The 25,918-nt window shown below is 41.3% G+C and overlaps 1 protein-coding gene across 1 annotated transcript in view; it reads left to right on the top strand.

Moving 5' to 3' along the window:
* Positions 1-9,454: 9,454 nt before the first annotated feature.
* UBN2 (ubinuclein 2) overlaps positions 9,455-25,918 on the top strand; it is a 56,445-nt gene continuing 39,981 nt past the window's right edge. Inside the window, exons 1-3 of the mRNA XM_083844557.1 lie at positions 9,455-9,978; positions 14,227-14,319; positions 21,250-21,351. Of these exons, the coding sequence (XP_083700683.1) occupies positions 9,502-9,978; positions 14,227-14,319; positions 21,250-21,351 (672 nt within the window). The 5' untranslated portion in view covers positions 9,455-9,501. The remainder of the gene's footprint in view (positions 9,979-14,226; positions 14,320-21,249; positions 21,352-25,918) is intronic.

Below are 25,918 nucleotides of genomic sequence, written 5' to 3'. Positions count from 1 at the left end.
TTCCCATTCATTCTTTATTACATCAATTTTACAGCATCCCAGACAGATTACTGGAGATGGAGTCCTATTGTTTAAAGCTGCTTGCAAAATTTTAAAGATATTACTACTTTCCTTTGTATTCAGATCATATTTAGAAGCCACCCACCAAAAGCTTACTTTTGAGTTTGTAGGTTAATCATAGAATCAGAATATCCCATGTTGGAAGGGACCCACAAGGATCATCAAGTCCAACTCCTGGCACCACACAGGTCTGCCCAAAATTTTAGACCATGTGACTAAGTGCACAGTCCAGACGCTTCTTAAATTCAGACAGGCTTGGTGCAGTGACTACTTCCCTGGGGAGCCTGTTCCAGTGTGTGACCACCCTCTCGGTGAAGAACCTCTTCCTGATGTCCAACCTAAACTTCCCCTGCCTCAGCTTGACACCATTCCCGCGGGTCCTATCACTGGTGATTACGAAGAATAGGTCACCTGCCTCTCCACTCCCCCTCACGAGGAAGTTGTAGACTGCGATGAGGTCCCCCCTCAGCCTCCTCTTCTCCAGGCTGAACAGGCCCAGTGACCTCAGTCGCTCCTCGTAAGTCTTCCCCTCTAGGCCCTTCACCATCTTCGTCGCCCTCCTCTGGACACTCTCCAACAGTTTAATGTCCTTTTTGTACTGTGGTGCCCAGAACTGCACACAGTGCTCGAGGTGAGGCCGCACCAGCGCAGAGTAGAGCGGGACAATCACTTCCCTCGACTGACTAGCAATGCGGTTTTAAACTTTTGTTTCATTTGCAACAGATAAAGCAAGTACTTGACATCTCTGGGCAACGGTCAGGTCCCAAATTCCTTACAGAACTTGCTTAATTGATAGTTAGAAGAGAACTTCTGTTTCAATTCATACTTAGACCCTATTGTGCCTAATTGCCCCACATTGTGTTATCTTTAAGGTAGCTAAAAATAACAGATGTGATAAAGTTAGTATGGCCTTTAAAATGTTTTTACAACTAAATCTTCAGGAACCTGCAACTTACCGTATTTCTTGTCAAAGTAGCTTATGAGATCGATTGTAGCCCTTCTCAGATATAGCTAAACCAAACTGTGGGATAGTACCTATGCTGTCATCTCTGAATTGCACTTTTATGGACCTAGGAATTGTATGCCTTTTTTGGAGTCCTCAAACTGCACTTTAAGCTGGCCCTTAACTAGGGAAGAGTGATGAGCCTCAGACTTCACCATCTGTTCCTTGATCACGGTAATCAACTTTCAAGTGGTCAGTTCTGTGAAAAATGACACACAACAATGCAGAATTATATAGTATACAATATCATTTTAATAATACGTACAATAACGTAGAGATGGCTTATGTTATGTAGAAAAGAACCAGGCTTCAATTCTAACAGTTGCATTCCACATTGCAATACTACAGCTTTATTTTTATTAGCTGATTCTGTGCTTCTTAAGAATGATGGGGTCATTATGCATGTCTGCTCCAAAGCTACTGGTAATCTTTTCCTTGCCTCTCATTGGCGGGTGTGCACACAGGTCGAGGCCATTATATGGGTAGCCATAATGTGGCAAAAACAGATTGTCTAACTTCGCAGAGCTGTTCAATTAAATAATATTACATGAAGTAAACGTCCCTCTATAACAGCAATCTACCTTTCTACCTAAGAAAACTTTAGAATAATCAAATTGGAAAATCTGATAAACGAGGTCTTAAACTGTCTGGTATATTCGCATTACTGATGGTTATCATAGTAATTGTATTCTACAAGTTCAATCTTACTTTTGTCTGACTCATTCATGAAGTCACAAGTGCTTTAGTTGTCACTGAACAAACTGAGGTGGAAGTTAGTTATATAAAAAAAAATGTGGTGCACTTAAAGGCAGAAGAGCTATTTTCAGGTCAGAGCAAAGCAGTTTTTGAGGCCAGTTTTACGAGACTTCCCACTCAGTATAGTTAGCTATTCTCAAACAGGTCCTGTTGTTGTGTCTGTTTTTCATTTCTGCATGTTTCCCCTTCCCTATCAAGTGTTTTCCCTTCCAATCTAGCCACTAACGTGACTGGCCTTAAAGTGCTGTCATAAAGTTTTCCACCTATTTCTTCCTCCCCTCATCCCACCTCTTACTTGCCTTGCCCTACTTCACAGAAACATTCTAGTTAACATTTGTTCAAATTTGTAAAATATGCTATATCCTATGGAGGACTACAAATGAGTACGACGCTTACAAAATAAGTAACTTTAAAATCTCTTAAAACCATGAGGAAGTCTTCAGATAAGTACTCAATATAAGCTAAATCCGACTGTATAATTACTTATCAGTGTAAGGGGGAATTCTGTCAAGGCTGGGAAAATGGCATTTGAAATACAGCCATCATGCAGAAAATGTAGATTGTTCTCAAAAGCATTTCTGGTATGTAAGAGCCACTCTTCTTAAAATCCTCACTGCTATTGCTGCTACACTTTAATATTCTGAAAAGTCTTTAAATTTCATACATCTTCTCAAAATACAACATGAGGTGGTAAGAAAACAGAGTTTAATAAAATTCCATTTGTCTGTTTAAATTATTCATGTATGGAAAATCACTTTTCACAAGTAATTTTTCAGATGCTATTTTTAATGCTGTGGCAACTCAAAAGCAGCTTTGTGTTGAATCTGCAAGCTTGGTATGTAGTTAATTCTTGGTGATGAATATGTGCTTTGCTTTTTGAAAGCAATTTGGCTTGGAAATAAAATCATGGAAGTATGAAAATGCTGAACCATGCATGCAAAGTGTACCTCTGACTATTCTGATCATAAGCTTGTATGAATGTTAAAAATGTTGTAATTTGTTTATGCAATCACCCTCAGCTGTCTGTGATAACGTGTACTTATTTAGATATAGTACTTTATGTAAGGCAAAGCAGTTTCCAAAGTGCTGAGAGGCACTGAAAGAGGTGGTTAGGAAATTGGAGTTTTTGTAAAACCAGTCTGAAAGCCAAAGGAGAAACTAGAGAAGAAGAACGGGAAAAAAAAAATGTCTTCCAAGGTCACAGCCAAATATTACTTTGTACGTCAAACATTTCCTAGAAGGTTGTTTTGCAATCTACATATAATATATATAATTCTCCTTTTTGGGAGGGTGAACATTGCTTGAAAGTTGTTTCCTGAACAGCGACTATACTTTTTTAAAAAATATATATATATATATATATTACAGTATTTAATACATGAAAGCATTTTCTTTTAATTATTAAAATATTTATATTTCACTAAACCCAGAAAATATCACCCTGGTGAGTGACTAAGGCCAGTCTGGCCTACAATCTGACTGGGTCCATTTTCATGGGCACTGTGCAGCAGTATTTGTCTTGTCCTAGGTCAGCACTTACAAGAGAAACCTCAACAAGAGTTAAGTGGCACATTAGCTTTTGTATCGCTGAGAATTCCTTCCAGACCCTTTTACCCCATTAAATAGCATTACTAGTGCTTTTAGTGTAGAATTGCCATTCAAGCTGAGAATTCTATACAAAGCTAATCTTTCTTATTCACGTTACAGGTAGGTGGGGTAGCTACTTAAAATTGTGACTCAGAGATACTTGTGTGCTTTTAATTACTATTGGAAGAATAAAACCAGCAGACAGCACTGTGAAGATAAGACAATAACCTGACTCCAAAGTTTCAGCCAGGCTGGTAATCTTCGGCTGCCTCCAGGGGTGCTGGCCTGATGGAACAGGCTTTTCTCTCAGATAAGTATCCCATTCAGCAAGCATCTTTAAAGAAACAGGGCAAATGAGAAAAAAACATGAGACGTCTTTCCTGAGCACATAATCCCTTTCAATCTCTGTAAATATGTAGGTGTTTTTACACTGTAAAAGGAGCAGGTATGAATCATAAAAGAGCTACCATTAAGGAAACCTTTCTAAAGGCAGCTGATTTTAAATTTTAAACTCAGCTTAAGCACAGTTCAAGTGACACAATCAACATGTTACAGGCAGATGATCCTTAGTTCATTGAGTTCTGTTCTCTTTCTATATATTTATAATTAAAAAAATAACTTTTTGTTTGTGTGTGTGTGTTACTGGGCGCTCCTCCACAAAATCCAGTGTATATTTCTGATGTATTTCATCTTGCTACTCAAAGAAAATTCCAGGATTTTAGGTAAAAGGTTATTTCATCTTTTGTGGTTTGTTTGTTTAAATCTTCTTGTGACCACCTAGAAGGTATTTAATTTTTTTTTCCTCTTTCCTTCCTCTTCCTTAGCAAAAGGTGTATCTGCAAGGAGGAATTTCCTAGTGATTTTAGATCTCAAACTAATCTTCGCTGCTTGGCAGAGTATCTCAGATGCTGTTCCCTAATTAATTTCAGTTAACATAAAGGCCACACACTTCACCTAGGTTCATTACTACTGGAGATGTTTGCAGCTTGTTTGTCAGCCTCAGCTGAGTATCACCCTTAACGTTAGGAGAGCTTAAAGATGAAAGTTGCTTTACGTGTTCCAGCAAGGAATCTTAACAACAGAAGGAGAAACTATTATTAACAATTAAATAAAAAATAAAATGTACCTAGAAAATTGTTCTTAGCTTGCTAGTTAGGATTGACTTTGCTGCTGTTACCTGAGGGAAAAAATTGCCAGCTTTCTGCTTGGTAAATGTGGACACTTAAGAGCTGATGTTTAATGTTAGGTAGAAGGGTTAAATCTCACCTCCTCTTCAGGATCAAAAGCTCTTCCCAAGTTTGCTCTTCCTTGACCAAAATGCAATTCTTCTTTCCATTTTCTCTCACCATTTTTCTTCCTAACCTGGCTCATGCTGCAATTCCATGGCAATGCAGCTTTTGAAGCTTTGAATTTTCTCAGAGGTTCCTTTAAATTATGATCTTCTTCTGCTTTTTCTTAGCTTAGATTAAAGGATATTACAATATTCTGTAGATCATAAAAATCACTAATCACGCAGCAGTAACGTCAGTTCGAAATTCTCTTTGAGAAATTACACGTGAACAGTAAAGACAGTAGATTTAGGTAACACTGACCCTTTGACTGGCTGGGGAACTCACACCGCTATGATACTCGCAGTCGTGTAAGTCCCTTTGCTTTTGTAATGTGAAGACTTGCCCTGCTGAGATAAAAGCCGACATTCTGTTTTCGTCAGCTACCTACTAGATACCCAGTGCTGCCTTTTATGCTATCTAGGCACAGAACGGTTCTAGAAGATCATTCTTGATTTCAGGAAGTGAAGCACCTAAATCCACTTCTAAAGGAAAAAACCATTTTCAGCATGAGGCCTCTAGTTCCAAATTGCTGCTACTTGAAAAATAAAAGTTCCTATTGTCATTGAAAATTTGAGCTTGTTTTTTCACTTTTTGAACTTTTGTTCAAAGCTGTTCTTAAAATTCTTGAAAGATCTCCAGTGTCTCGTAGCCTCAAACCTTAATTCTCCAAGAGGTATGGTTTGACCAGTTCACAGGGTACAATATACCAATGCATGGGATAAAGTTGACCATCACTGTTCCTCTGCCTTGAAATAAATAGTGATAAATAAGAACTATAACTGCCCTTCTAAAGTATATCCTAATCACCTGAAGCCAATGTACTTTTTCTAGTCCTCAACATCTGGTATTTCTCTACCTGCCTACAGTCCTAAAGCACAGTTTACATCACTAAATAGAGAACTTTGGACCTTTTAAGGATGTGGTAGCTGGTGACAACTCTAAAAACATGTGCCTGATTCCTGCCTGGCAGGATTAAGTGGTATTTAATCCTATTTAGATAGGATAGAGAAAGTTTGAGGTATGTTCTGCAGGAAATTATATTTATAATTAGAAGAAGAAAAGAGGAGAGGGAAGTATCCTCTGAGTAAAAGAAATTATTTTTTCCAGATGGTTTGTATGGCGTTAATGCTTGGTTTAGAGAAATAGAAGGGTTTTATTATTCCTTGAGCTGTGTTGTGTTCATTCTTCTGCATTCATTCAAAGTCTCTTGATCAATCTTTATTTCAGAGTGGTCATGGCACTTGTTTTCTGGATCTAGCAGAAGACAACATAGGAAAAATGTAGGAAGGGAAGACAAGTCCAAAAAAAACTGTATGTGAATTCAGAGAGCCTCATTACAAAAAATAAACAAGCAAGAAGAAAACAAAACAGCAATGCCTCCCACATTGCTGGTGCAGCAGATTCTTGTGATGCAAAAGCAGCTCTAGCAAAGGCTACACAAACATCATCCTACCTGCAGCTGGAGCAACTCCTGACACAGCGATGAATGTTGCAGCTGCTGTGGCGGCAGTTTCAGAGGAAGGACCGTGACAATCAACAAGATGCCTGGTTGGGACATAAGAAACCAAGATATCAGGAAGATGTAGTGAGGAAACAACACATGGAAGATGATATTCTCACAGAAACAAAGCCCCACATGAATAGGGGTGTCCTCTGGAGATTTTTGAGTGGCTGAGTTATGACTGGCACAGGCATGAGGTGGCGTTCAGTACAGCTCCTACCTCAGTGGAGGTTCCAGTATAAAACACTTTTTTTTTTCTTCTACGTTTTATGCACATTATAGAGCGTACAAACAATATGTAGTCTGAGGCAGGGCTAAACCCCAAAGAACAAAACAAGCAGCACAACAGGAAAACAATGATTAAAACAAAAACAAATCTTCTTGAAACTGTTTGGTATAGCACAAGCTGGTGTATTCAAAACGAAATTCATAAAGAACTTAGGCTCTACTGGATTTGCTTTGTTTTTTTTTGGGAGTCTTTCTAGCTGCTTCCAGCATCTTTTACAAAATGTAATGATAACTTATTCCGGTGCCTGCTATGCTTGGATCTGCAGCTGTTTCTTTCTGGTTTAGTTCAAGACACCAAGATACAGAGCCCCTGACAGTTAGCAACTGTCTTTGCTAACTTCACTTCAAATTCAAAGATTTAGAACTGTTATTTGTCTAGCTGTATAAGCAAATGTTGAACTTTATAAAAAATGTGTGCTCCAAGTTGATCAGAGGTTAGACAAAATAGATTTCTGATGATGTATTTGTCTAATTAAACTCCTAGAAGAGAGGAAGAAGAGGAGGGAATAAAAACGAAAGAGTAAGGATCTACAAAAACCTTACATGTGAAAGGCTGCTACTCCTATCAAAGTCTGCAATGTCTTAACTTAGAACAAATGGCTGTCTGCTACTTCCCAGAACTACTATTATTTTTCTCTGTAACTCTATCAAAGGTCTGATCAGTTATTGCTATCTATCTCTTTTTTCTTATTTAAAAAGCACGTTGCAAATCTGACCAGGATGTGGTTCCAAGTGTATCTACACAACCATCAAGAATTTAAAGTTAACTCTAGATACTTGCAAGCCTCATTTTCTTGTGCTGTACCTGTCTTGAATTTGTTACTTCTAAATACTTATCTTATGAGACTGAAAGATAGAATTGATTTTTAGGTTGGATACTTACAATGCACAACTTATCTTCACCCTTTTCCAAGGATATGTGCACATATTACCTGTGAACATAAATTGTTGTATTCCTGTTACTACACTGTACTTATTTCAGTCTCTAGTCTTCCATCTGGTAATTGAAAACAAGCATTCAGCAGAGGCACAGAAGAGCCCATGATTTCTACCTAAGACTTCTGCTTTCTGAACACTAAATTGCTCTTTTGACAAGGAAAGGCCCCCTTCTATCATCGCAAGGCTTAATGATACAGACTGTGTAGAAGCTTTGGTGGGGACTAGAATCTGCCTAGCAGGATCTGCAGGTCTGTAGCTTAGCAATGCTCAGTTGAGTCCAAAAACACATTGCTTATTACGTGTCTTCTCCAATAGCTGTCTGAAATTTTCAACAGAACAGGTGGGATTTACAAATAATTTTATGAAATTGAAAGTCAAAATATATTTGAGGAATATCTCTGCCAAGCTTGCTAGTTGCACTAGAACCTGCAAGGTTTTAAGATAAATCAAGTTCCTTTGACTACAAAGCTCAACAAAGGCTTTCAAAAGGACTTCAAAAGGACAGCCTGTTTCTCAGATCAGGTCAGGCACTCCACTGACTTCCTGTTGCAAGAAAGATTCTGGAATGTCCTCCGTTGTAGTGAACCAAATTTTTCGGTAACACCATTCCAGTGTCATGAATCTTCTCTGGCATCTAGATGAAAGTAAGTCAAGTCAAAAAACTTCATACGCAGTAAGATGAAACCATTGTGTGCTGTGATGCAGAGTGGAAAGCGAGGTAATGTGCTATACAGAATGGTCTGCTGTAATTATTCAGAATAATACAGATATGTAAATCACACTTGTCTTGCATAACATGAGTATGTTTTTAAAAAGAGAACAAACCTCTTCCTTCCCAGAAATGCTGAGGCTACAGAGGAAAAAATTGTAACATTTTTCTGTCTGCTCCAAAACAGTTGGAGAATACAGTGCATATGAGGGTGTTTATAACTTCCTGAAACCTACCAGTTTTGGTGGCATACCTCCATCTGGAGATACCAGCACCCAGTCTGTCAAAGTAGGTGGTGACAGACCAAAACACTTGTGCTTTTGCAGGCAGCTCTTGCTCGTGGAGGAGGGAGTCTCGCTGCTGCTCTTACTCTGCCTTCCTTGTATCTAGAGGACACCCCTTCCTTGACACCCCAGAATTTCTTCCTGTGACCAGAACTGGCACCCTACGCACCAGAGGTGGCCACAGAGCTCCTGTCCTCACAGGACCACCCGGCTGCCACAGCAGGCCCCGCCATCCTGCAGGGACAGGCTGCCTCAGCTCAAGGAGCAGCACGGACAAAGCCCATCCCCTCAGCTGGCCCAGCCATGCTTCATTGAGCGTGTCGGTGCGGATGAGCCAAGATGCCTCCACGCCACCACCTCACAACCTGGAACCGACTGTTTACCCCCCCCCTCAGAATTAAAGAGTCTTGATCGTTTTTCGGATTTTGGAGGTTTTTATTTTGGTGACTGACGGGCAGTTTCTGGACACCTCTGCGGTGTATAGGTGCCACCACGGTGCACAGGACGAGCACGGCGCAGCCCCCTGCACACCGGGGGCCGCTGCCCCCGCAAGGCGAAGCGGCAGCTCCGCGGCCCCTCAGGGCGGGCCCGGCCGTTGGTCCGCCATCGCCCCGCGCGGCGCGGCCCCTTTAAGGCCCGGCCGGCGGGCGGCGTGCACATCGCCAAGGCAACCGGGGGCGGGCGGGCGGGCGAGCGGCGGGCGCGGTGACGTCGAGGGGAGGGCGAAGGGCGGGGGGGGGAAGCCGAGCGCTGAGAGCAGCGACGCGGGGCGGCGCGCCGGCCTCGGCCGCCCGGTGGCGCATGCGCGGGCTGCGGGCCTGCTTCTATTTATGTGGGGGGGCGCCAAGATGGCGGGGGCGGCGAGGAGAACGTAGGGGGGCAGCTCCGACCGGGCGGCGGAGCGGGGGAGGGGAGAGGGAGGGAGGGAGGAGCAGCCGAGGGGGAGGGAGCGCGGAGCGCGGTGTCACCGTAAGGCGGGAGGCGGGGGCCGGCCGGCGGGCGGGCGAGCGGGGCGGGCGGGGGGTGGGGGGAGGCGGCGGAGGATGGCGGAGCCGCGCCGGGTGCCGTTGATCAGCCTGTCACCCGTGAGGCGCCGCGAGGCCGGGAGCCCGGCGCTGGAGCGGGAGCCGGAGCCGCCGCCGCCGCCGGTGGTGGTGGTGGCGGCGGCGGCGGGCCGCGAGGCGCCGCTGGCGGAGCCGCCGCACGAAGCCTCCCGGCCGGAGCCGCCGCCGCCGATGCCGCCCCGGGAGAGCGGAGCCCGCCTGGAGCCGCCCCGAGAGCCCCCCCGGCCCGAGCCGCAGCCGCAGCGGGAGCCCCCCCGGCCCGAGCCGCCGCCGCCGCAGCCGCCGCAGCTACCGCCGCCGCCGCCGCGCCAGGGCAGCCGGCAGGAGCCGCCGCCGCCGCAGGAGGCGCTCCCGCTCCGCCAGACGGTCCGCCTGGAGGTGGTGCTGAAGGACCCCACCGAGGAGGGCTGCGTGGAGTTCAGCTACCCGGAGCTGCTGCTCTGCGGGGACTCGCGGGTACGGGACCCCCCACCCCCACCCCCGAGGCCCACGGGCCCTTCCCCGAGGCCCGGCCGGCAGCCGCCCGCCGCCCGCCCCGTCCTGCCCGGGGGAGGGGGGGCGGTGCCGCAGGGGGAAGTCCGGCGGCCTCGCCGTGCCTCCGGCCTCCTCCTGGCCTGAAGGGGAAGGCGAGGCGGCGCCCCGCAGCTCCTGGGCTCCCGCCTGGAGCTGGCGAGCACGTCCCGTGCCCCTCGTACCCAGCCCTCTGCCCCTCGCCCGTTTCCTGCCCTGTGTCCTCTCTGCCTGGGAGGGTTTATCTCTGTTTTACTTTACTGCCAACCGAATGGAACTGCTGCGCTGCCGGGCCGTTTATTTCAGGTTCTCTATAGGCTCTGTGTAAGTAAATGAAGAGTTATTAGCCCGGCTCCGCAGCGAGCCTCGTGGAGCAGCGAAGTGCGCGTTAAGCAGTCCTGGAGATGAGTTTCTGCAGTCTGGGCGGGGGGGGGGGCAGGGGTGATTCAGAGTTAACGTTGTTGGCACTGTAACCTCACCTGTAACTGTCAGAAATTTCACTCCAGAAGAAAGTACTTCCCCTTTTCCTCCCAAACAGAAAATACTTCCTACTCGAGCTGCTTTGGTTTTTAAGGAGAAAAGCTGGTGCGGACAACTTAAAAGAAGCAAGTGGCATCAGCCAGTCAGAGAGGCTCTGCTTTCAAGTAGGAATGAGAGATGCATGTCCTTAAGCTGGTCACACTTGAGCCAGTCACTCACAGGGAGTTAAGGACATGATAAAGTTGCGCTTGATTTAGGTAGTTGTGGCTTCTCTTAGTGATCAATTTTAGAGAAAGTTCCCATCTTCTTGGAAAAGGGAAGGGGCAGCTGCTACTGACAAGGTTGTGATAGCTTTGGTTGAAAATTAAAAGCAAATATCAAGTACCAGTACTGATATTGTCAGTAGGTTTTTGAATCATCGCAAACTCAAGATTGGTTAAAACTCCTGTTTTATGAAGAAAAGCGTTTCTAGATGATGCTGATTCTGTAACGGTACTTACCAGTCTGTTCACTTTTTTCACAGTAGTAGGAGGGCTGTAGAATTGGATTGTTGTCAAATGTAGAAGACAGAAAAATCAATGGCTGATTTTAATAATCCCTCTGAGATCTTCTGATGCAAGTTAAAAGGTTCCTTTTGTTCATCCTGTCCTACAGCCGTTGTGGGCAAACAGTGCCCGTTACGACTGCTCCAAATTGTTGTAGCAGTAGTCTGCTGCTTGGTGAAGTGCCGTCTTTTTGAGCAGTTCCTGTGTGAAGGTAGAAGTTGTGTTAGTGTTTAGAAGTGGTTCAGTGTATGGAGGCTGACTTCTGCCTTTGGCAGTCTCAAGCTCCATAATTGCTTTTTTCTGTAGGTTGGTAATATGTTAATTGCATAAGTGGGGACAAAACGACATTTTAATGTAGTTCTGATGCAAATTCAATGTATTCTGGAGAGAAGGAGAGGGAAAAAAGTGGATTTTTGGTACAATTAGAATCAGAGAATTATGCTTTTAAGATAGAAATAGCGTTAGAATTGTTTTATAAGAAATCCCGTCTTTTTTTCAGCTCTATGGAGAGTCCGGATTGAAAATCAATAGACGGTTATGTCCCATTTCTCACTGGACTGTACGGAAAAACAACTGATTATGTAAAAAGTGTCAGATGTTGTGTAGTTGTGCTGGCAGTTTAAGTTCTTGCTTGTTACAGAGTAGAAATTGAAAAAGCTTCTTTGACATGGTGTGGGAAGGACTTACAATCTTGTATCAGTCAGCATGAAAAGAGAGAGGAAACATTTTGCTCACCCATAAAACTAGTGTGTCAAGGTTCTTTTGTGGTTAAAGCATGTTTAAGAGGAGAATTTGCTCTGCATAATGCAGGAGGCTTAGGATGACAGAAGTGTGTCTCTTACCTGCTCATTCTCAGACCAACAAATTATGTAACCTGTTCAAAGTCCTAAAATAGAAACAATTATAGGAAAGGAAAACTGACCCTGCTTGTTGAGTACAGTAGCTATGGAAGAGAAAACTACCTTGCTAAAACGGAACTTGACCAGGAAACTTCTGCCCTCTGCCACTTTCCTACCCAATCTGTGAGATTTACTCTTGAGTAGGTAGTAACTTTTTGGCAGTTAATGCTGTAGTTTTAAACTGAGTTCTGGATTTCAGAATTTAGTTATGTAGTGAATCAGCTTGACATGAACAGTTCATGCAAACTTAGTTATGCAAACTGTTTTTGTAGGGTAAAGATTGATTGGGTTTTCCGAAGGCTATTGTTTGCTCCTTATCCCTTATAAGTTGCTCAACTTCCTTATAACTATTCCCATTTGAGTTCAGCGTTACATAATTAGGAACACATCTTTATCTTGTCATGTTGCTTCGAACTGCAGCAACCCGGAACAGTTCTCCAGAGGTCGGCTGTTCTGGGAAGGATGTATGGCAATAACTTCAAACATTGCCTTAATAGGTCCCTTAAACAGTTAAAAACAAAAACAACAAACAAACAGAAAAACAACCCAAACTTGCTTGACAGTATGAGCGTTGCATTTTTTAATTCTAAAGTCAGGTTTTCAGTCTGAATGAGAAGCTAGTGGAAGTGTTTACAATAAACTTGTGATGTCCTACTTTTTTATCTTAAGAAAGACAGCATCCTTTGATAGAGCTGTTGGTATAGTTAGTGTTTTGGTAGGAATTGTTTATGTAAAATTTTTGGCACATGAGTAACAGAGTAGTGTGGTCGAAGAGTTTATTTGCCTCTTCAACTGGCAGAAAGAAAAGTATGCCTCCTTTGCTGCTGGTGTGATTTGAATCTTGCTGTGTAAAACTGAACTTGAAGTGGATGAGCCAGAAGCCCAAGTTGGTTTCTGTCAGGCAGGCTGTGAAGGTACTGAAGTAGTAATGTCTTGAAGTTTCTTGACTGGCAGAGCCCTTAGATACACCATCAGGACTAAAATTTGCCAATAATGCATAAATATTCAAAGCAATAGACAGCTATGGCTTTGAGTGTTTGGTAGAGAGAGGAAAGTTAAAGACTTCAGTACTAAATTTTACCTGACCTCTGGCCTCAACTTGTCTTTATATCACAATTCAAAAAAAAAGCCATTTCCCTAGCAGGTGTGGAGTACGTTTTCCCCACTAAAGGGGGAAAAAGGGTGTTGCATGAGCCGAGCAGGTTTTTTTTAATTTCATATTAAGTTACGCCTGCAGGAAATGTGTATGTAACCTATTAGTTGTCTCACGTTTAACTATAACCCTCTTTTACGTTTTTTCCCTCTAAGTACTCAGTTTCTACACTGTGGGGAGGATCTTGTTCTTCAGGGTGTAGGAAATTGCTTTTTGTTCCTGTTAGTCTACCATGGATCTTCATTCATTGAGCAGTCCATGCGTGCAGTAAAGTTAGTTGGCATCCATAAAGGCTTAACTTAATTCTGCCATGTTTTAGCATCTTATTACACCCTCCCCTGTACAAGAATTACTGTGTTTTATCTATAGGCTCTGATTTGAAGGTTGTGGCTCCATTCTTCTGTTGTACTTTTTCTGAGAGGAGAAAAAAAAAGGCAAAACTTGTCATACTCATGATTATTGTTCACTGACTTCTTGTCAGTGAAAACTCAGTGTGTGCTTCATGCTTATTTGTACAGCTGGAGTATTAAATCATTCTTCTGGCTGCTGTAGTGGCAGTCTTGTAATATTTGTGCTATGATTACAGTTTTCTGAAGGAAAAAATAACAGTAAGACTTCAAGGAGTTATGTTACTAGTTATGACTATGATTTTGCGTTGTAGTCTTCTAGTTGCTTTCTTGCTGCTTAGCCTACCAGGTACACCTTGCATGTGGTGTCTAAGAGGATTGTGGCACCAGTAGGATAGGCACCAGTGTAAGTTGAAGTGAAAAGAAGTTAAGTTTAGAGAGAGTTCTTTCTCTGTGAGCTCAAATAGTGCTAGCTCTCTCATGCTTTCACTTTTGGCTGAGGTTGTAGTGGAATACTTGAATATATATATACTTGAATATATATATATATATATAACTTTGAGTCTTTTCTGTTTATGTTCTCATTAGAAGAAAAGTAACTGAATGATAATTGAATGGGTTAAACTCATTTTTAGAGAATAAGCATTTGGACGCAGTCTTCAAGGTATAGAATTAATACTAAATAGTCAGTTTATTGACATTTCATGGGCTTTTATTAGATGCACTCTGCGCTTCTCTTGAAATTAAATGTATACTTCTGCCTTTTTCAGAAGAAGTCAGTTCACTCAGAAGATCCTTTTAACGATGAACAACGTGAGCGGCATGAAGTGGAAATGCTAGCCAAGAAGTTTGAGGCAAAATATGTGAGTTACTGTACCTTTGTTAAAACATGCAGATAATTAATTGTGGTAACTTAGTGTGGCATGGATGTTAACATCAGGGGTTTTTTTCCTTATAGATCTGCTGAAGTAATGTCAAATGACTTCTGTATATCTGAGCTGATCATCTCATTTATATTTCATCTAAGTAGCTTGAAGCTTCTACAAGCTTATTAGGCAAGTCTGCTAAATAGATCTGTCTATAGGATATTATAGCTTGTGAAGCTATTCTTGGAAAAGCTTCATATATAAATACAACTGACTAATAGATGCAGATCGATACTAATGATAAATACTGTGCTGGAGGAAAGAATTTGTACGTAATGCTGTTGTGCACTATTGAACAGTTCTTCTGTTTGTGCTAAATACTGATGAATCGTGATGAATTTCTGACTAGTTTGGAAAGCTTCCATAGGAAGCTGTTGTTAAGTCATCACTTGAGTTTATTTTGTAGCTGCCAGCTGCCTAAAGATACTCTGCTGACTCCTGAAAGTGTAACATGAATGACTTGAACAACACTAGGTATTAATATAGAGGCTTTCAATAATAATGAAGGTAGAAATCAAAAAATGTTGTCTTAAAACCACACCCAAACAGGTCTTTAAGAATTCATATGGGTAGGGTTGGGTGATTAATTCTGAGCTGGCAATCAAAACTCATCATGCCTAGACACGTTGATATTCTGGATTACTAATAGAGCACCTCAATAATAAAGAAGGGAAACAACAGTCATTTGTATCTTTTACTATTAATACACATATTAAAATTTTACTTTTTCCTGTCAAAGGCAAATTTCTTGGCACGTCAGGCCTAAATATTCTGCAGAAGTAATTACTATTTCAGAACATGTTTGCTGTGATACGTAACAAAAGAAATCCTTAAAGTGAAAAGAATCAGTTTTGAAGGAATTGATGGAAACTCAATATACCCAGTATACTCTGAAGGCAGTTCCGTAATACTGTTTGGTTTTCATTTAAATGATAAATTATTTTCATGAACTTCAGAGAGAAATGCTTCAATTGTACTTCTCTAGAAAACTAATTTCCATAATATAAGTTAAAGATTTTATAATGTTCTGAGACAAGCTGCTTAACTATAGCAGATGAAAGCCAGCGTAGAGCGTGTAAAGCAATATATGTAGGACGGTGTGGGAGTGGTGGAAGCAATATAGTTTTACATATACATTCATGCATCAAAGCTGAACATGTACGTTTATGGACAAAGCATGGTGTTATTAAACTTATGAAAATTTGAGTTCAGTGCTCAGTTGAAAAAAAAGGCAAATATTTATAGCCATTAGAAAATCAGTAAATAATAATACTTTATGCCCCCTACTACCACAAAATTCTCAGAAGGGGAATATCTTCTATATAAAGAAGAACCTATTAGATTAGGACCACTAAGCATGGAGGGTGGTAAGGGATTAGTAGTTCTTCTGTTAGGTATATTCCCTGTCTTTTCTCTCTTCCAATACAAGAACCATCAGTTTCCGCTTACTCTTCAGGGTAGGAGGAATTGCATGTCTGTACACTGATCCAGTGTAATTGCTCATGCTCTGACAACATCCAGCCATCTTCTTGCTCCGGCAGTGAGACATTTGCTCCTTAGCTTAAACTAGGATAGAGATCCCATGATGTAGACACCCATTCTCTTCATCTCTCTAACGCTCTAAGGATGCTTTAATGTAAAAGTAATCACTTAGTTGTACGAGAATGAAGGAGAGTTTTTTCAAATTTACATAAAGGGCTATTTCTTCTTTAAACTAATTAGGTATTACTAACCTATATCCATTTGAAATGGAGTCAAATGAGTCTTTTAAATCACAGCACATATGGCAGTTTAATGTTGATGCTGTAGTACTTTTGAAAAAATGCAATACGTGAAAAACAGTCGTCTTTAAAGACTTCTTTTCAAGTAAATTCACGTACTTGCAATACTGTACTGATTGTATATATCTTGCTGATACTAAAGAAAAGCCTATAAATAAGTAGTTTTATAGGCCAGGTGCATAAAGTTAGTATACCATTTATTTACTTGATTATTTAGACCTTTTTTGTGGTTGCTGCCAACTTTAAAATGTCAGCATAAAAATCTATTCCGAATCTGTTCCCAGTTTTACTCTTGATTTCTTGTTCTCTACACAAAATCAAACATTCTGTGTTGTAAAAACATGATGTCAAATCTCAGATGATGATTTATGTAATGTTAAAGAAAAGTATTTGGATCAAAACAAAAGTCCATTAATGGCAATATGTTCCTGTCACACTACTGTAACCTTATACTTGAAAGCTTATCAAAGTGTGTGTTGATACTACTTCAGTGTGCTGTTCTATTAATCTGTGATTTAATTTCTTTCCGAGCCAAAGGCTGTGTGTTTAACTACCATTCGTGTAGTTTTCTGCCATAAATCTGCCAGGCCATCTTCTGAGTTTACTGATGTTTAATGTTTTGTTCTGTGGCCCTGAGTACCATGATGATTGTTGTATACAAACATGGCTTGTGTTTAAACCTGTTGGCTGATGAGTCACTTGGTACTCCATGGTTCCTGTATTCTGAGAAATAGTGAATTTTTCCTGTCCTTCTGCATGCTGCTTGTGATTCTGATGCTATCAGAACTCAGCCTTTTCATTCCACAGCTGAAGTGTCTTAACATTCTGTTACTGTGCAGTAGCTGTTTTTTTACCTTCAGACATCCTTGTTGGTTTACTCTGTTCCCTTTTTTGTTCAATTTTTTTAAAATGAAAGGACATTAACAGTAGGATGCCGATTTATCAGTGATACAATGATGACTTCTGGTTTTATTCTCTTCCCTTTTTCATAAATCCTAATTCTTTCCTTTTTTGACCACTCTTGATTGTTGATCGAACGTGTGACATGTGAATGACTCTAGTGCTTCCTGAGCAGCATAACAAGTTGGAAGCACACTGTATTTTTGTTGTAGGAGTTATGCTTCCTTTGTGTGGATTACCTTGCTTTTATTAACATGGGATTAAATTTACCATTCAGAGTACTGAGCAACCAAGGTGTCTTGGTGATTCTTCAGCTGCCTCTTGTATTTGCTGTCCTGAGTAATTTGTTATCTATCTCTCCTTCCTTCCCCCCTCTCTGTGGCTTCTGTAGCTGAATATAGTTCCTTGGTGAACTATTCATTCCTACCCTTTGTTTACCAGCCTTACATCAGTCATTAATTTGAGTGGACCTTACTTTTTATCCCATGATAGCTTGTTGTCTTTGAACACCTTGGGACCTTTAAAATATTTGAAGTACAGTTTTCTTCTACTAAGATTGTTTTCTGGCCTGGAATGTGCATTCTTGTGCTTGCTGGTTCTGTTTTTTTAACTTCTATTAATGTGCCCAATACAGAGATAAGGTTTAACAACTCCCCTGGGGCCTTTAGAAGATTCTTCATAAATTATTTGCCACCTTCTGGTCCAGTTGTGCTGCAAAGGTTGTTTAAACTTCATGTTATGTGCCATTGTTGAATTTGTGTTTGAGTTCCTGAACAGTTGCACAAGTACAATTTGCAGCCTCAGGAATTAAATATCTCAATTTGCTCTAGTATCGTGGCTGCTTATGATTTGGGACAGAAAGGTTGGAGGATTTCTTTTTGGGAGAGGTGAAAGGCACCAATGGTAAAACGTCCCTAAGTAGCGTAGTAAACGTGGATGCAGAAAATCCCTTCAATTTTGCTATTGTGATCTTAACGTCCTGATCCTACAATTTTTCAACATGCATCCTTAAACAGAACTTTGTAGGGTCAGGCATTAAGGAAATCCTCAAACTACACATATAGGAGTTCAGATATTCTCATCTGTTCCGTCTGCACAAAGCTTTCTATTTTAATCTTACTTTTATTCATTCTGCTCTTATGAGACTTTTTCATTTATTGATTTTGTCCAATATCTGCACTGTATATTTATGAATAACAGGCAATAAGAATGTATTGAGAATCACAGAATCATAGAATATCCCAAGTTGGAAGGAACGCACAAGGATCATCAAGTCCAACTCCTGACACCACACAGGTCTAACCAGAAATTCAGACCATATGACTAAGAGCACAGTCCAAACGCTTCTTAAACTCTTACAGGCTTGGGGCAGTGACTACTTCCCTGGGGAGCCTGTTCCAGTGTGCGACCACCCTCTCAGTGAAGAACCTCTTCCTGATGTCTAGCCTAAACCTCACCTGCCTCAGCTTGACTCCATTGCCGCGGGTCCTATCGCTGGTCACTAAAGAGAATAGATCGGCGCCTGCCCCTCCACTCCCCTTCGTGAGGAAGCTGTAGACCGTGGTGAGGTCTCCCCTCAGCCTCCTCTTTTCCAGGCTGAGCAGGCCAAGTGACCTCAGCCACTCCTCATATGTCTTCCCCTCTAGGCCCTTCACCATCTTTGTCACCCTCCTCTGGACACTCTCCAACAGTTTCACATCCTTTTCATACTGTAGTGCCCAGAGCTGCACACAGTACTTGAGGTGAGGCCTCACCAGCACAGAGCAAAGCAGGACAATCCCTTCCCTCGACCGACTAGCAATGCCATGCTTGATGCACCCCAGGGTGCGGTTGGCCCTCCTGGCTGCTAGGGCATGCTGTTGGCTCATATTCAACTTGCTACCAACCAGAACCCCTAGACCCCTCTCTGCGGGGCTGCTCTTCAGTGTCTTGTCGCCCAGTCTGTATGTATAGCCAGGGTTGCCCCGTCCCATGTGCAGGACCTGGCACTTGCTCTTGTTAAACTTCATGTGGTTGGTGATCGCCCAGCTCTCCAATCTGTCCAGATCTCTCTGCAAGGCCTTTCCACCCTCAACAGAGTCAATAACTCCTCCAAGCTTAGTATCATCAGCAAATTTGCTCAAAACACCTTCTGGTCCTACATCCAAATCGTTCATAAAAACATTGAAGAGGGCTGGCCCTGAAATGGAGCCTTGGGGGACCCCACTGGTGACTGTCCGCCATCCTGATGCGGCCCCATTTACCACAACCCTTTGAGCCCTGCCTGTCAGCCGATTGCTCACCCATCGTGTGATGTTTCTGTTCAGCTGTACACTGGACATTTTGTCCAGTGGGATCCTATGGGAAACTGTGTCAAAAGCTTTACTGAAATCCAAAAAGATCACATCAGCTGGCTTCCCTTGATCGACTAGATGGGAGAAGTCTTTTTAAATGGCCGTACACACGGAAATAGCCGTTGGCGCAGAAAGATTTGAACTCATGAACAATGAGCACTCGTCTGTTTTTAGTAATTGTTACTTGGACTTAAAAAGAGATGGTACAGAGGTGGGTTGCACTTTGCCTCTGCTATCTCATTACTTTAGTAAAGTGTAGTTTATATAGTGCTCTTTAGACAGCCTGCAGGTGCCTCAGAGTCGTGAGAATTACAAACTTTCATGACATGCACTGGAGTTTAAGAAGAGTTAAGTTCTACCTCTTTTTCTAAGATTTCCTTCTTTAGTACAAACTTAACAAATAACAAAGCAAAAACAACAAAACAAAAAAAAACTGCATGTTTTGGGAACGTACAGTCACTATATAGTCATATAGCTAATCATATTCAGGTGAATAAGGGATAACAGGAATGATAAGAAGGGTTAGAAATACTATTATATAGTTTGGAAACACAAATTAGAAATGGAACTCACTTTTGATTTTTTTTTTTTGTAGGACTATTGTGTTTATTTGTTTAATTATACCTGAGAGATTCTTGTTTGCTTGCAAGAGCACATGCTTTGCTTATATGTATAAACTTAAACTCTGCAATATACTGTTAACATGGAGGTGTTTGGATGCTTATGCTTATAAAAGCAAAGATGATAGCTCTTTTGAACAATATCTGCATAGTTGTTTGATTGTAATAGGATGGATCCTACAAATGAAGAGAGAGATTCATTCTAAACATGCCTGGAACTGCTGAGAAGTTTTGAGGAGCAAGTCCTGAATTCATGGAAGAACTTGCTACTATTTTAGTAAAGGTGGTGCCTTCAGGAGAATTTTATCTTTGAGAATTATATATAGACAATTTCCACAATATGCAGGTGTCAGAGAGCTAGGCCTTATATCATAAGCAGATTGCTGTTTTTGTAGCTGTAAATTATAGATACGTCTAGGAGAAAGTAAACTTCAGTTTAACCTGAGTACTTTTCTAATAAAAAAGTGTTATTTTTAAGTCAAGTTGAAAGTCACACCAAGCTCAAACAGAAATTTTAGGGTAAGTGAATCCCACAGTCTGCACTGCAGTTTCTGGCTTTAACTTACTCAAATAACCCTATCATGTCTGGGCTTAACAACCAAGATGATTCTTGCATTTCAAAGGATTTCAGCATAGTATCTTTTTCTTCAGTTGTGTTACGTGAATGCTATAACTTCTTGAAAACGCATACACACCATATCTGCAAGTACCAGATCAATATCTTTCTGTTTTGGCTTAGGCTTCACTTTGTTGTAGAGAAGCAATCCATCTTGTGTGGGAGAGCGTGTTAGCGAATGCTAGGCTATTTTTCTTCCTTTGTAATGACCCTGTAGCATACTGAAAAACTTAACACTTCTTAAATTATCTCAGTCCTTTTATCACTAACAGAAGTTTTAAAAGCATGAGAAACATCTCTAAACAGAAAATGTTAGGAGTATCGCAGTCACCCAGAAACCAGGTGGCTAGTGAATACCTTTCAGAAATGATTCTGGTAAGGCTATTGTACAGTATTTTTTTAGCATATTTGTAGGAATTCCTTCCTATATGAAAGTTAAGCCTTCTGGTTTTTATTCACATAGACTATTTTCAAGGAACTGTGAAAGCAAGCGAAACTCTGCTAATTCCCTGAACGACTATCCCTCCAATGTCTTATATTATGTAGACTTCAGTACTTTGCTTACTCTTACTCTCTTCTCAACTGATGTAACACTTTTTTTTTTTTTCCCCCCCCAGAGTGGAAAGCCCCACAAACATCGGAAGGATCGCCTGCAGGATCTAATTGATATAGGTTATGGTTATGATGAAACAGACCCTTTCATTGATAATTCTGAAGCAGTAAGTAAACCTCATTAAAGTAGCAATGAGAAATAAGATATTTATCTTTTGATAAAGAGGGGGGGGGGGAAAAAAGGTGAGGGCAAATACTTTGTGCCCGTGTATAACCCGTGTGAATCCGAAGGGCCTGTTACTTTGGACATCCAAGGAACAGTTGTATTTGTAGTCTTGTTCAGAGAGACTCTCAGCAGCGAGATTCAGATGTCATTATGCACTCCAAGAATTAAGACAGCCATTACTATATTGCGTATTTAATTTTACAGTTCTAGAAATGAAGTTACTTGTATTTGTGCACTTTATTTACTGTGATCTGAAATTATACTGTCTCTGTTATTTTCTTGTACTAGCTGTCTGGATTATTAGTCTAATACTGGTGTTAGATTTCCAGTATTAGATCAGGAGACTATTCTGCTCTCCAAAACCCATAAGGATAAGTTGGTAATTCTAAACATTCACTGAATGTGTCTGACAAAATTGAGATAAAATAGCTTGCTTGAAATGCAGGGTTTTACAGCTTATTTCATCTGAATGTTTTTCAGAAATGAGAACACATCTCAAATGAGGTAAGAGGAAAAAATAAATTAGTTGCAGGCAATATCAGGCTATTTGGAAGCTTATAAGAAGGCACTTGAAGGTATCTTAAAGGTGATACAGGAAATAATGAAAATGAGGAAGAAGCTTGGAAGAACAAGTGGATGATAAAAGCTTTGGGAATCTCCTATAGTTCTTTGTTAGGTGCCAGATGTACTGTTAATTCAAGTTAAAATGAACAAAAACAACTGAAAAACACTACCTGACATATTAGCCAGCATTCGGTTTCCTCTGCTCAGTGACACTGGAGAAAGCAGCTGTGATTGCTGCTCTGAAAAGAAGAGTGCTAGAAGTTTGAGTGGGAGACATGATGATGAAAAGGAATCCTGAGAAAAGAGTAAGAGAAGCATAGAAGTGAAGTGCATTGGTTAACATATATTATGCTGAGTCTCAGTTTGAATGGGGGTATTGGATCTGGGAAGGTTATAAAACTTTAAAGAAATCCTGTGAACACTGAGCTGTGAGGCTTCTAGCATATAGCTGTTGCGCTGAATACTGCTGAGAACAGTATGGGCTACACAGAAGGCATGCTGCAGAGCTGGTACCTTCTTGAGCAAGAGAAGTTCAGCGACTTACCACAGTGGGTAGTAGGCTGAGCTCATCTTTCCATACTGTTTTGGTGAAGTCAGTCTGAAGGCACATGGGCAAGCTGTGTGGAAAGTGAGTTTACTGTAGATGCTTATCATAGCTTGTATTTATTTGTTGTCCTTTTTCCTAGTCTAGATTGATATTGGCAATGTCAACTAAAATTTAAACTCTCAAATTTTTAAACACTTATCGTATTCCTCAGCTTTTGGTTGTGCTACTGGGACAATTTGGAGGCCTAAGACTGTTTGCTTTCCAATGGTCAGATTCTGATATTCAGATCAGTAAAAACAGATGTTTCGCTCTGGCTGAGAAACCAGTTGAGCCTATAGGCTTACCTGGGTTCTCACTCTTGCTGAAGACAACCATCATCACTTCTGATGTCTTATGATATAGGACCTAAGTTGTACCTTGATTTTTTTCTAAAGTTATTGTGACCTATCACAGATCTGATACGTGGTTTGGATTAATATTCAGTACATGTACAGGTCTCTGTCAGAGCTGTATGTGAGTCTATCAGGTTTGACCACTTAGTTTTCTTATACTGTGCTGCCTTCTGATGCTGTTCTTGCTACCAGCAGCAGATCCATTAGATTTGCAGGAGCATTTACTTCTGATATCTCTTGTGAGGCTCCTGCAAGAACATACAAAAGACAGTTGTCAGAGGACCAGATGGTTGTGTCATGTGGTAGCTGTGGAAGCTACTGGGGAGAATGGTGTATTCTTTAAAGCTTGCTCTCCTGAACAAATCATTATGCTTAGTCTGCATTATAAATTCAGATTAGTGAGAGGCTATCTCTGTTTTCTGTCTTTCATTCCCATCTCTATCCACAGAAGAAAAAAATATACCGCATACCAGCTGCAGTCTTAAGTCGCTGTTGCAGAGCTTAAGGGTTCTGTAATGTAGGAGTTAAGTTCAACAAAATCTCTCATTCTATCAGATGCAAATGGGAGATGTCCAGAAGGAAAGCCTACGTGTCTGTTTTGCTCATCTTCTGTGTGTCCAGCTATTAAATCACTGTTTACCCTGAAAAATGCAGAGCCAGGCCCAGCCTAGATTTATTTCCTTTTGGAAGACATACTTTCCTAAACATACAAAACCCTCTAATGTCCAGGACACAAACACTTGAGAATGCATATGAGTACTTCTTGAAATGCTCCAGGATTGGAGTCCTGTTGTCTCCCTCTGTATCCTAGGAAAAAAATAGTTGAAAGCTTCCTTAGAGTTGTATGTAGGCATTTTTCTTGTCACAGGTGTGAAAGAAAGTCTGAAGTCTTTGGGACTGAAACAGATTTACTCTGTACCATTAGAGAGAGCTTCTTTCTAAAACCAACCGTTGAAGTAACGTTATAAAATGCTATTGAAGAAATGAAACCAGTAAAACTAGACCTGTTTTTAAAAGCAGGCACTCTAAGTGATTTAATGAATTCTGCTTCCTTTGGATCCATTTGCGATTAAGTAATTTTGTACATGTAACATAGATGCATATAACAAATGGCATATGTAACAGTATTTGGTTTCTCTAAGGATCCAGGAATGCAATCGTTCCTCTCTGTTTTTTTTTGAGGGGGAGGGACCAGGGTCAAGTGCAGGGAATCTTATAATGACATGATTCTCAGGTAATGGACTTCAGTAAGGCTGGAGTACAAGCAGCTACAGGGTATGTATTTCTGGAGGAAGGTTCTTGGAAAGCTCTAATAGCGGGCTGCTTAAGGGATTTTTCTGGTCAGTGTCCTTAAAGCACACTAGTACCTCTCCTTACAGAGCAGGATGGGCTTGGGACTAGGTTGCCGGTGGCCCCACCTTCTGTGAAAAAGACTGTGCGTGAGATTCTTACTGCTCTTACAGATTTGCTTTCATTGTTTACTCTGGAAAGAATCAGTACTTGTCTACTGCATATTTAAGACTTCAGCAGTATGGCGTCATTAAGACCTTCAAAGTCTTTGTGGCTACCGAACACAGAGAGGTAAGGGCTCTTGAAGAGCAATTCAGTGGACTGGAACATGAAGCCAGCCAAAGGAAAATATTGGAGGGAAAGTACCTGGGTACACATTACCCTAAGTGACACAGATGATTCTTGCGTCACTTATTCTTCAGACTTGTCTCCTCTTATGGGAATAAGTGCATGGTTACAGGTTGCAATGTGCTTTGAATGTATCTAGTATATATGCTGGTTTTTAACCCTGCCATCCTCGCTGGATAATTTTGTTAGCTTTTAAAGCCTGTTTAGAAGTGGCTTTTCCCCTCTGAATGCAATTGCAGACAAGTGGGAAATCTGTGCTTCAGTAGATATTTTAGGGTTGAACATTTTGACTGTATGAAGTCAGTACTGAACTCTTCATTCCAGATAAAATATACATTAAAACAATCTTGCAGGTGTTTCTAGCTGTTCTGTAGCAGCTAGTCTGAGGTTAAGTCCTAATCTTTGCTTAACAGTTGACTTCTGCAGTAGTAACAGTATTTATAAACTGCAAACAAAGCTGTCCCTCCTCACTGTTTTGACTGCTTCCATGGTAAAAATGGGTTTTGCTGTATCGTAAATTGCCCACAACAACATTCATTGCAGAATGGTGTTCTGTAGGTTTCTGCTTCCCCTGTATTCTTCTTGCATGGACATGTGTACACTTGCCTGTGCGCCTGGTTTGGCTGGGCTGCTTGCTTTTTTGATGAGCTCTGAATATTTGATTGGTTGCATGCCTTCATGACTATGTAAGCTTTATATTGATAGAGGTTCCAAGGGGTGCTCTCTGAATTTTCTGCTGTCATATAGAACAGGCATCTGAAGTAATACATGGCGTTTAGTGAACAAGTATGCTGTTACCTCTTAATTGTAGGTAAGAACACCTGCACATCCAAAGCCAAGACCACCTAGCACCTTCCCCGTTGTTGGGTAGATGAGCACAGAGGGAGAACAGTCCATCTAGAAATCTGTAAGCAGTATAAGTTGTCTTGAAGCAGCCATACTGACAGGAACTGAGGCAAAACACGAATGCCAAGAGCAGTGGAGTTGTTGACTGGGTAGCATGCAGTTCAGTAGTTTGGACACCCAAGGCCATGTATTTAAACCAGTCTTCTATATTCATGACTTCACAGCAGCCTTCTAAGCACTGGTGTATGAGTCCTCTGCTGCTGTGCAGAGGAAACTAATCTGCTAGTGTTTCCTCATTCGAGGGAAGTTTTTCCAAAACAGGTACTTCAGATTAGGAAGAGCTCATTTTTGTTTAGCTACATCTTGCCTCAAGAGCTCAGACCCTCTTTAAAGGACAGCCTTTTGAGGCTTATGTTGATTTGTAGTGATTCTGAACACACTGGTAAAGTAGCTGTTACCTGTTTGGTTTTCCTGGAAGACTTTCTGTAATTTAAGGGCTTAGTCTTTGCAAAAATTCTGTA

The sequence above is a fragment of the Anser anser genome (genome assembly GCF_964211835.1).
Source record: "Anser anser genome assembly, chromosome: 1".
Lineage (NCBI taxonomy): Eukaryota > Metazoa > Chordata > Aves > Anseriformes > Anatidae > Anser > Anser anser.
Note: the sequence above shows the minus strand (reverse complement) of the source record. Positions and strands in the feature narration are given on the sequence as shown.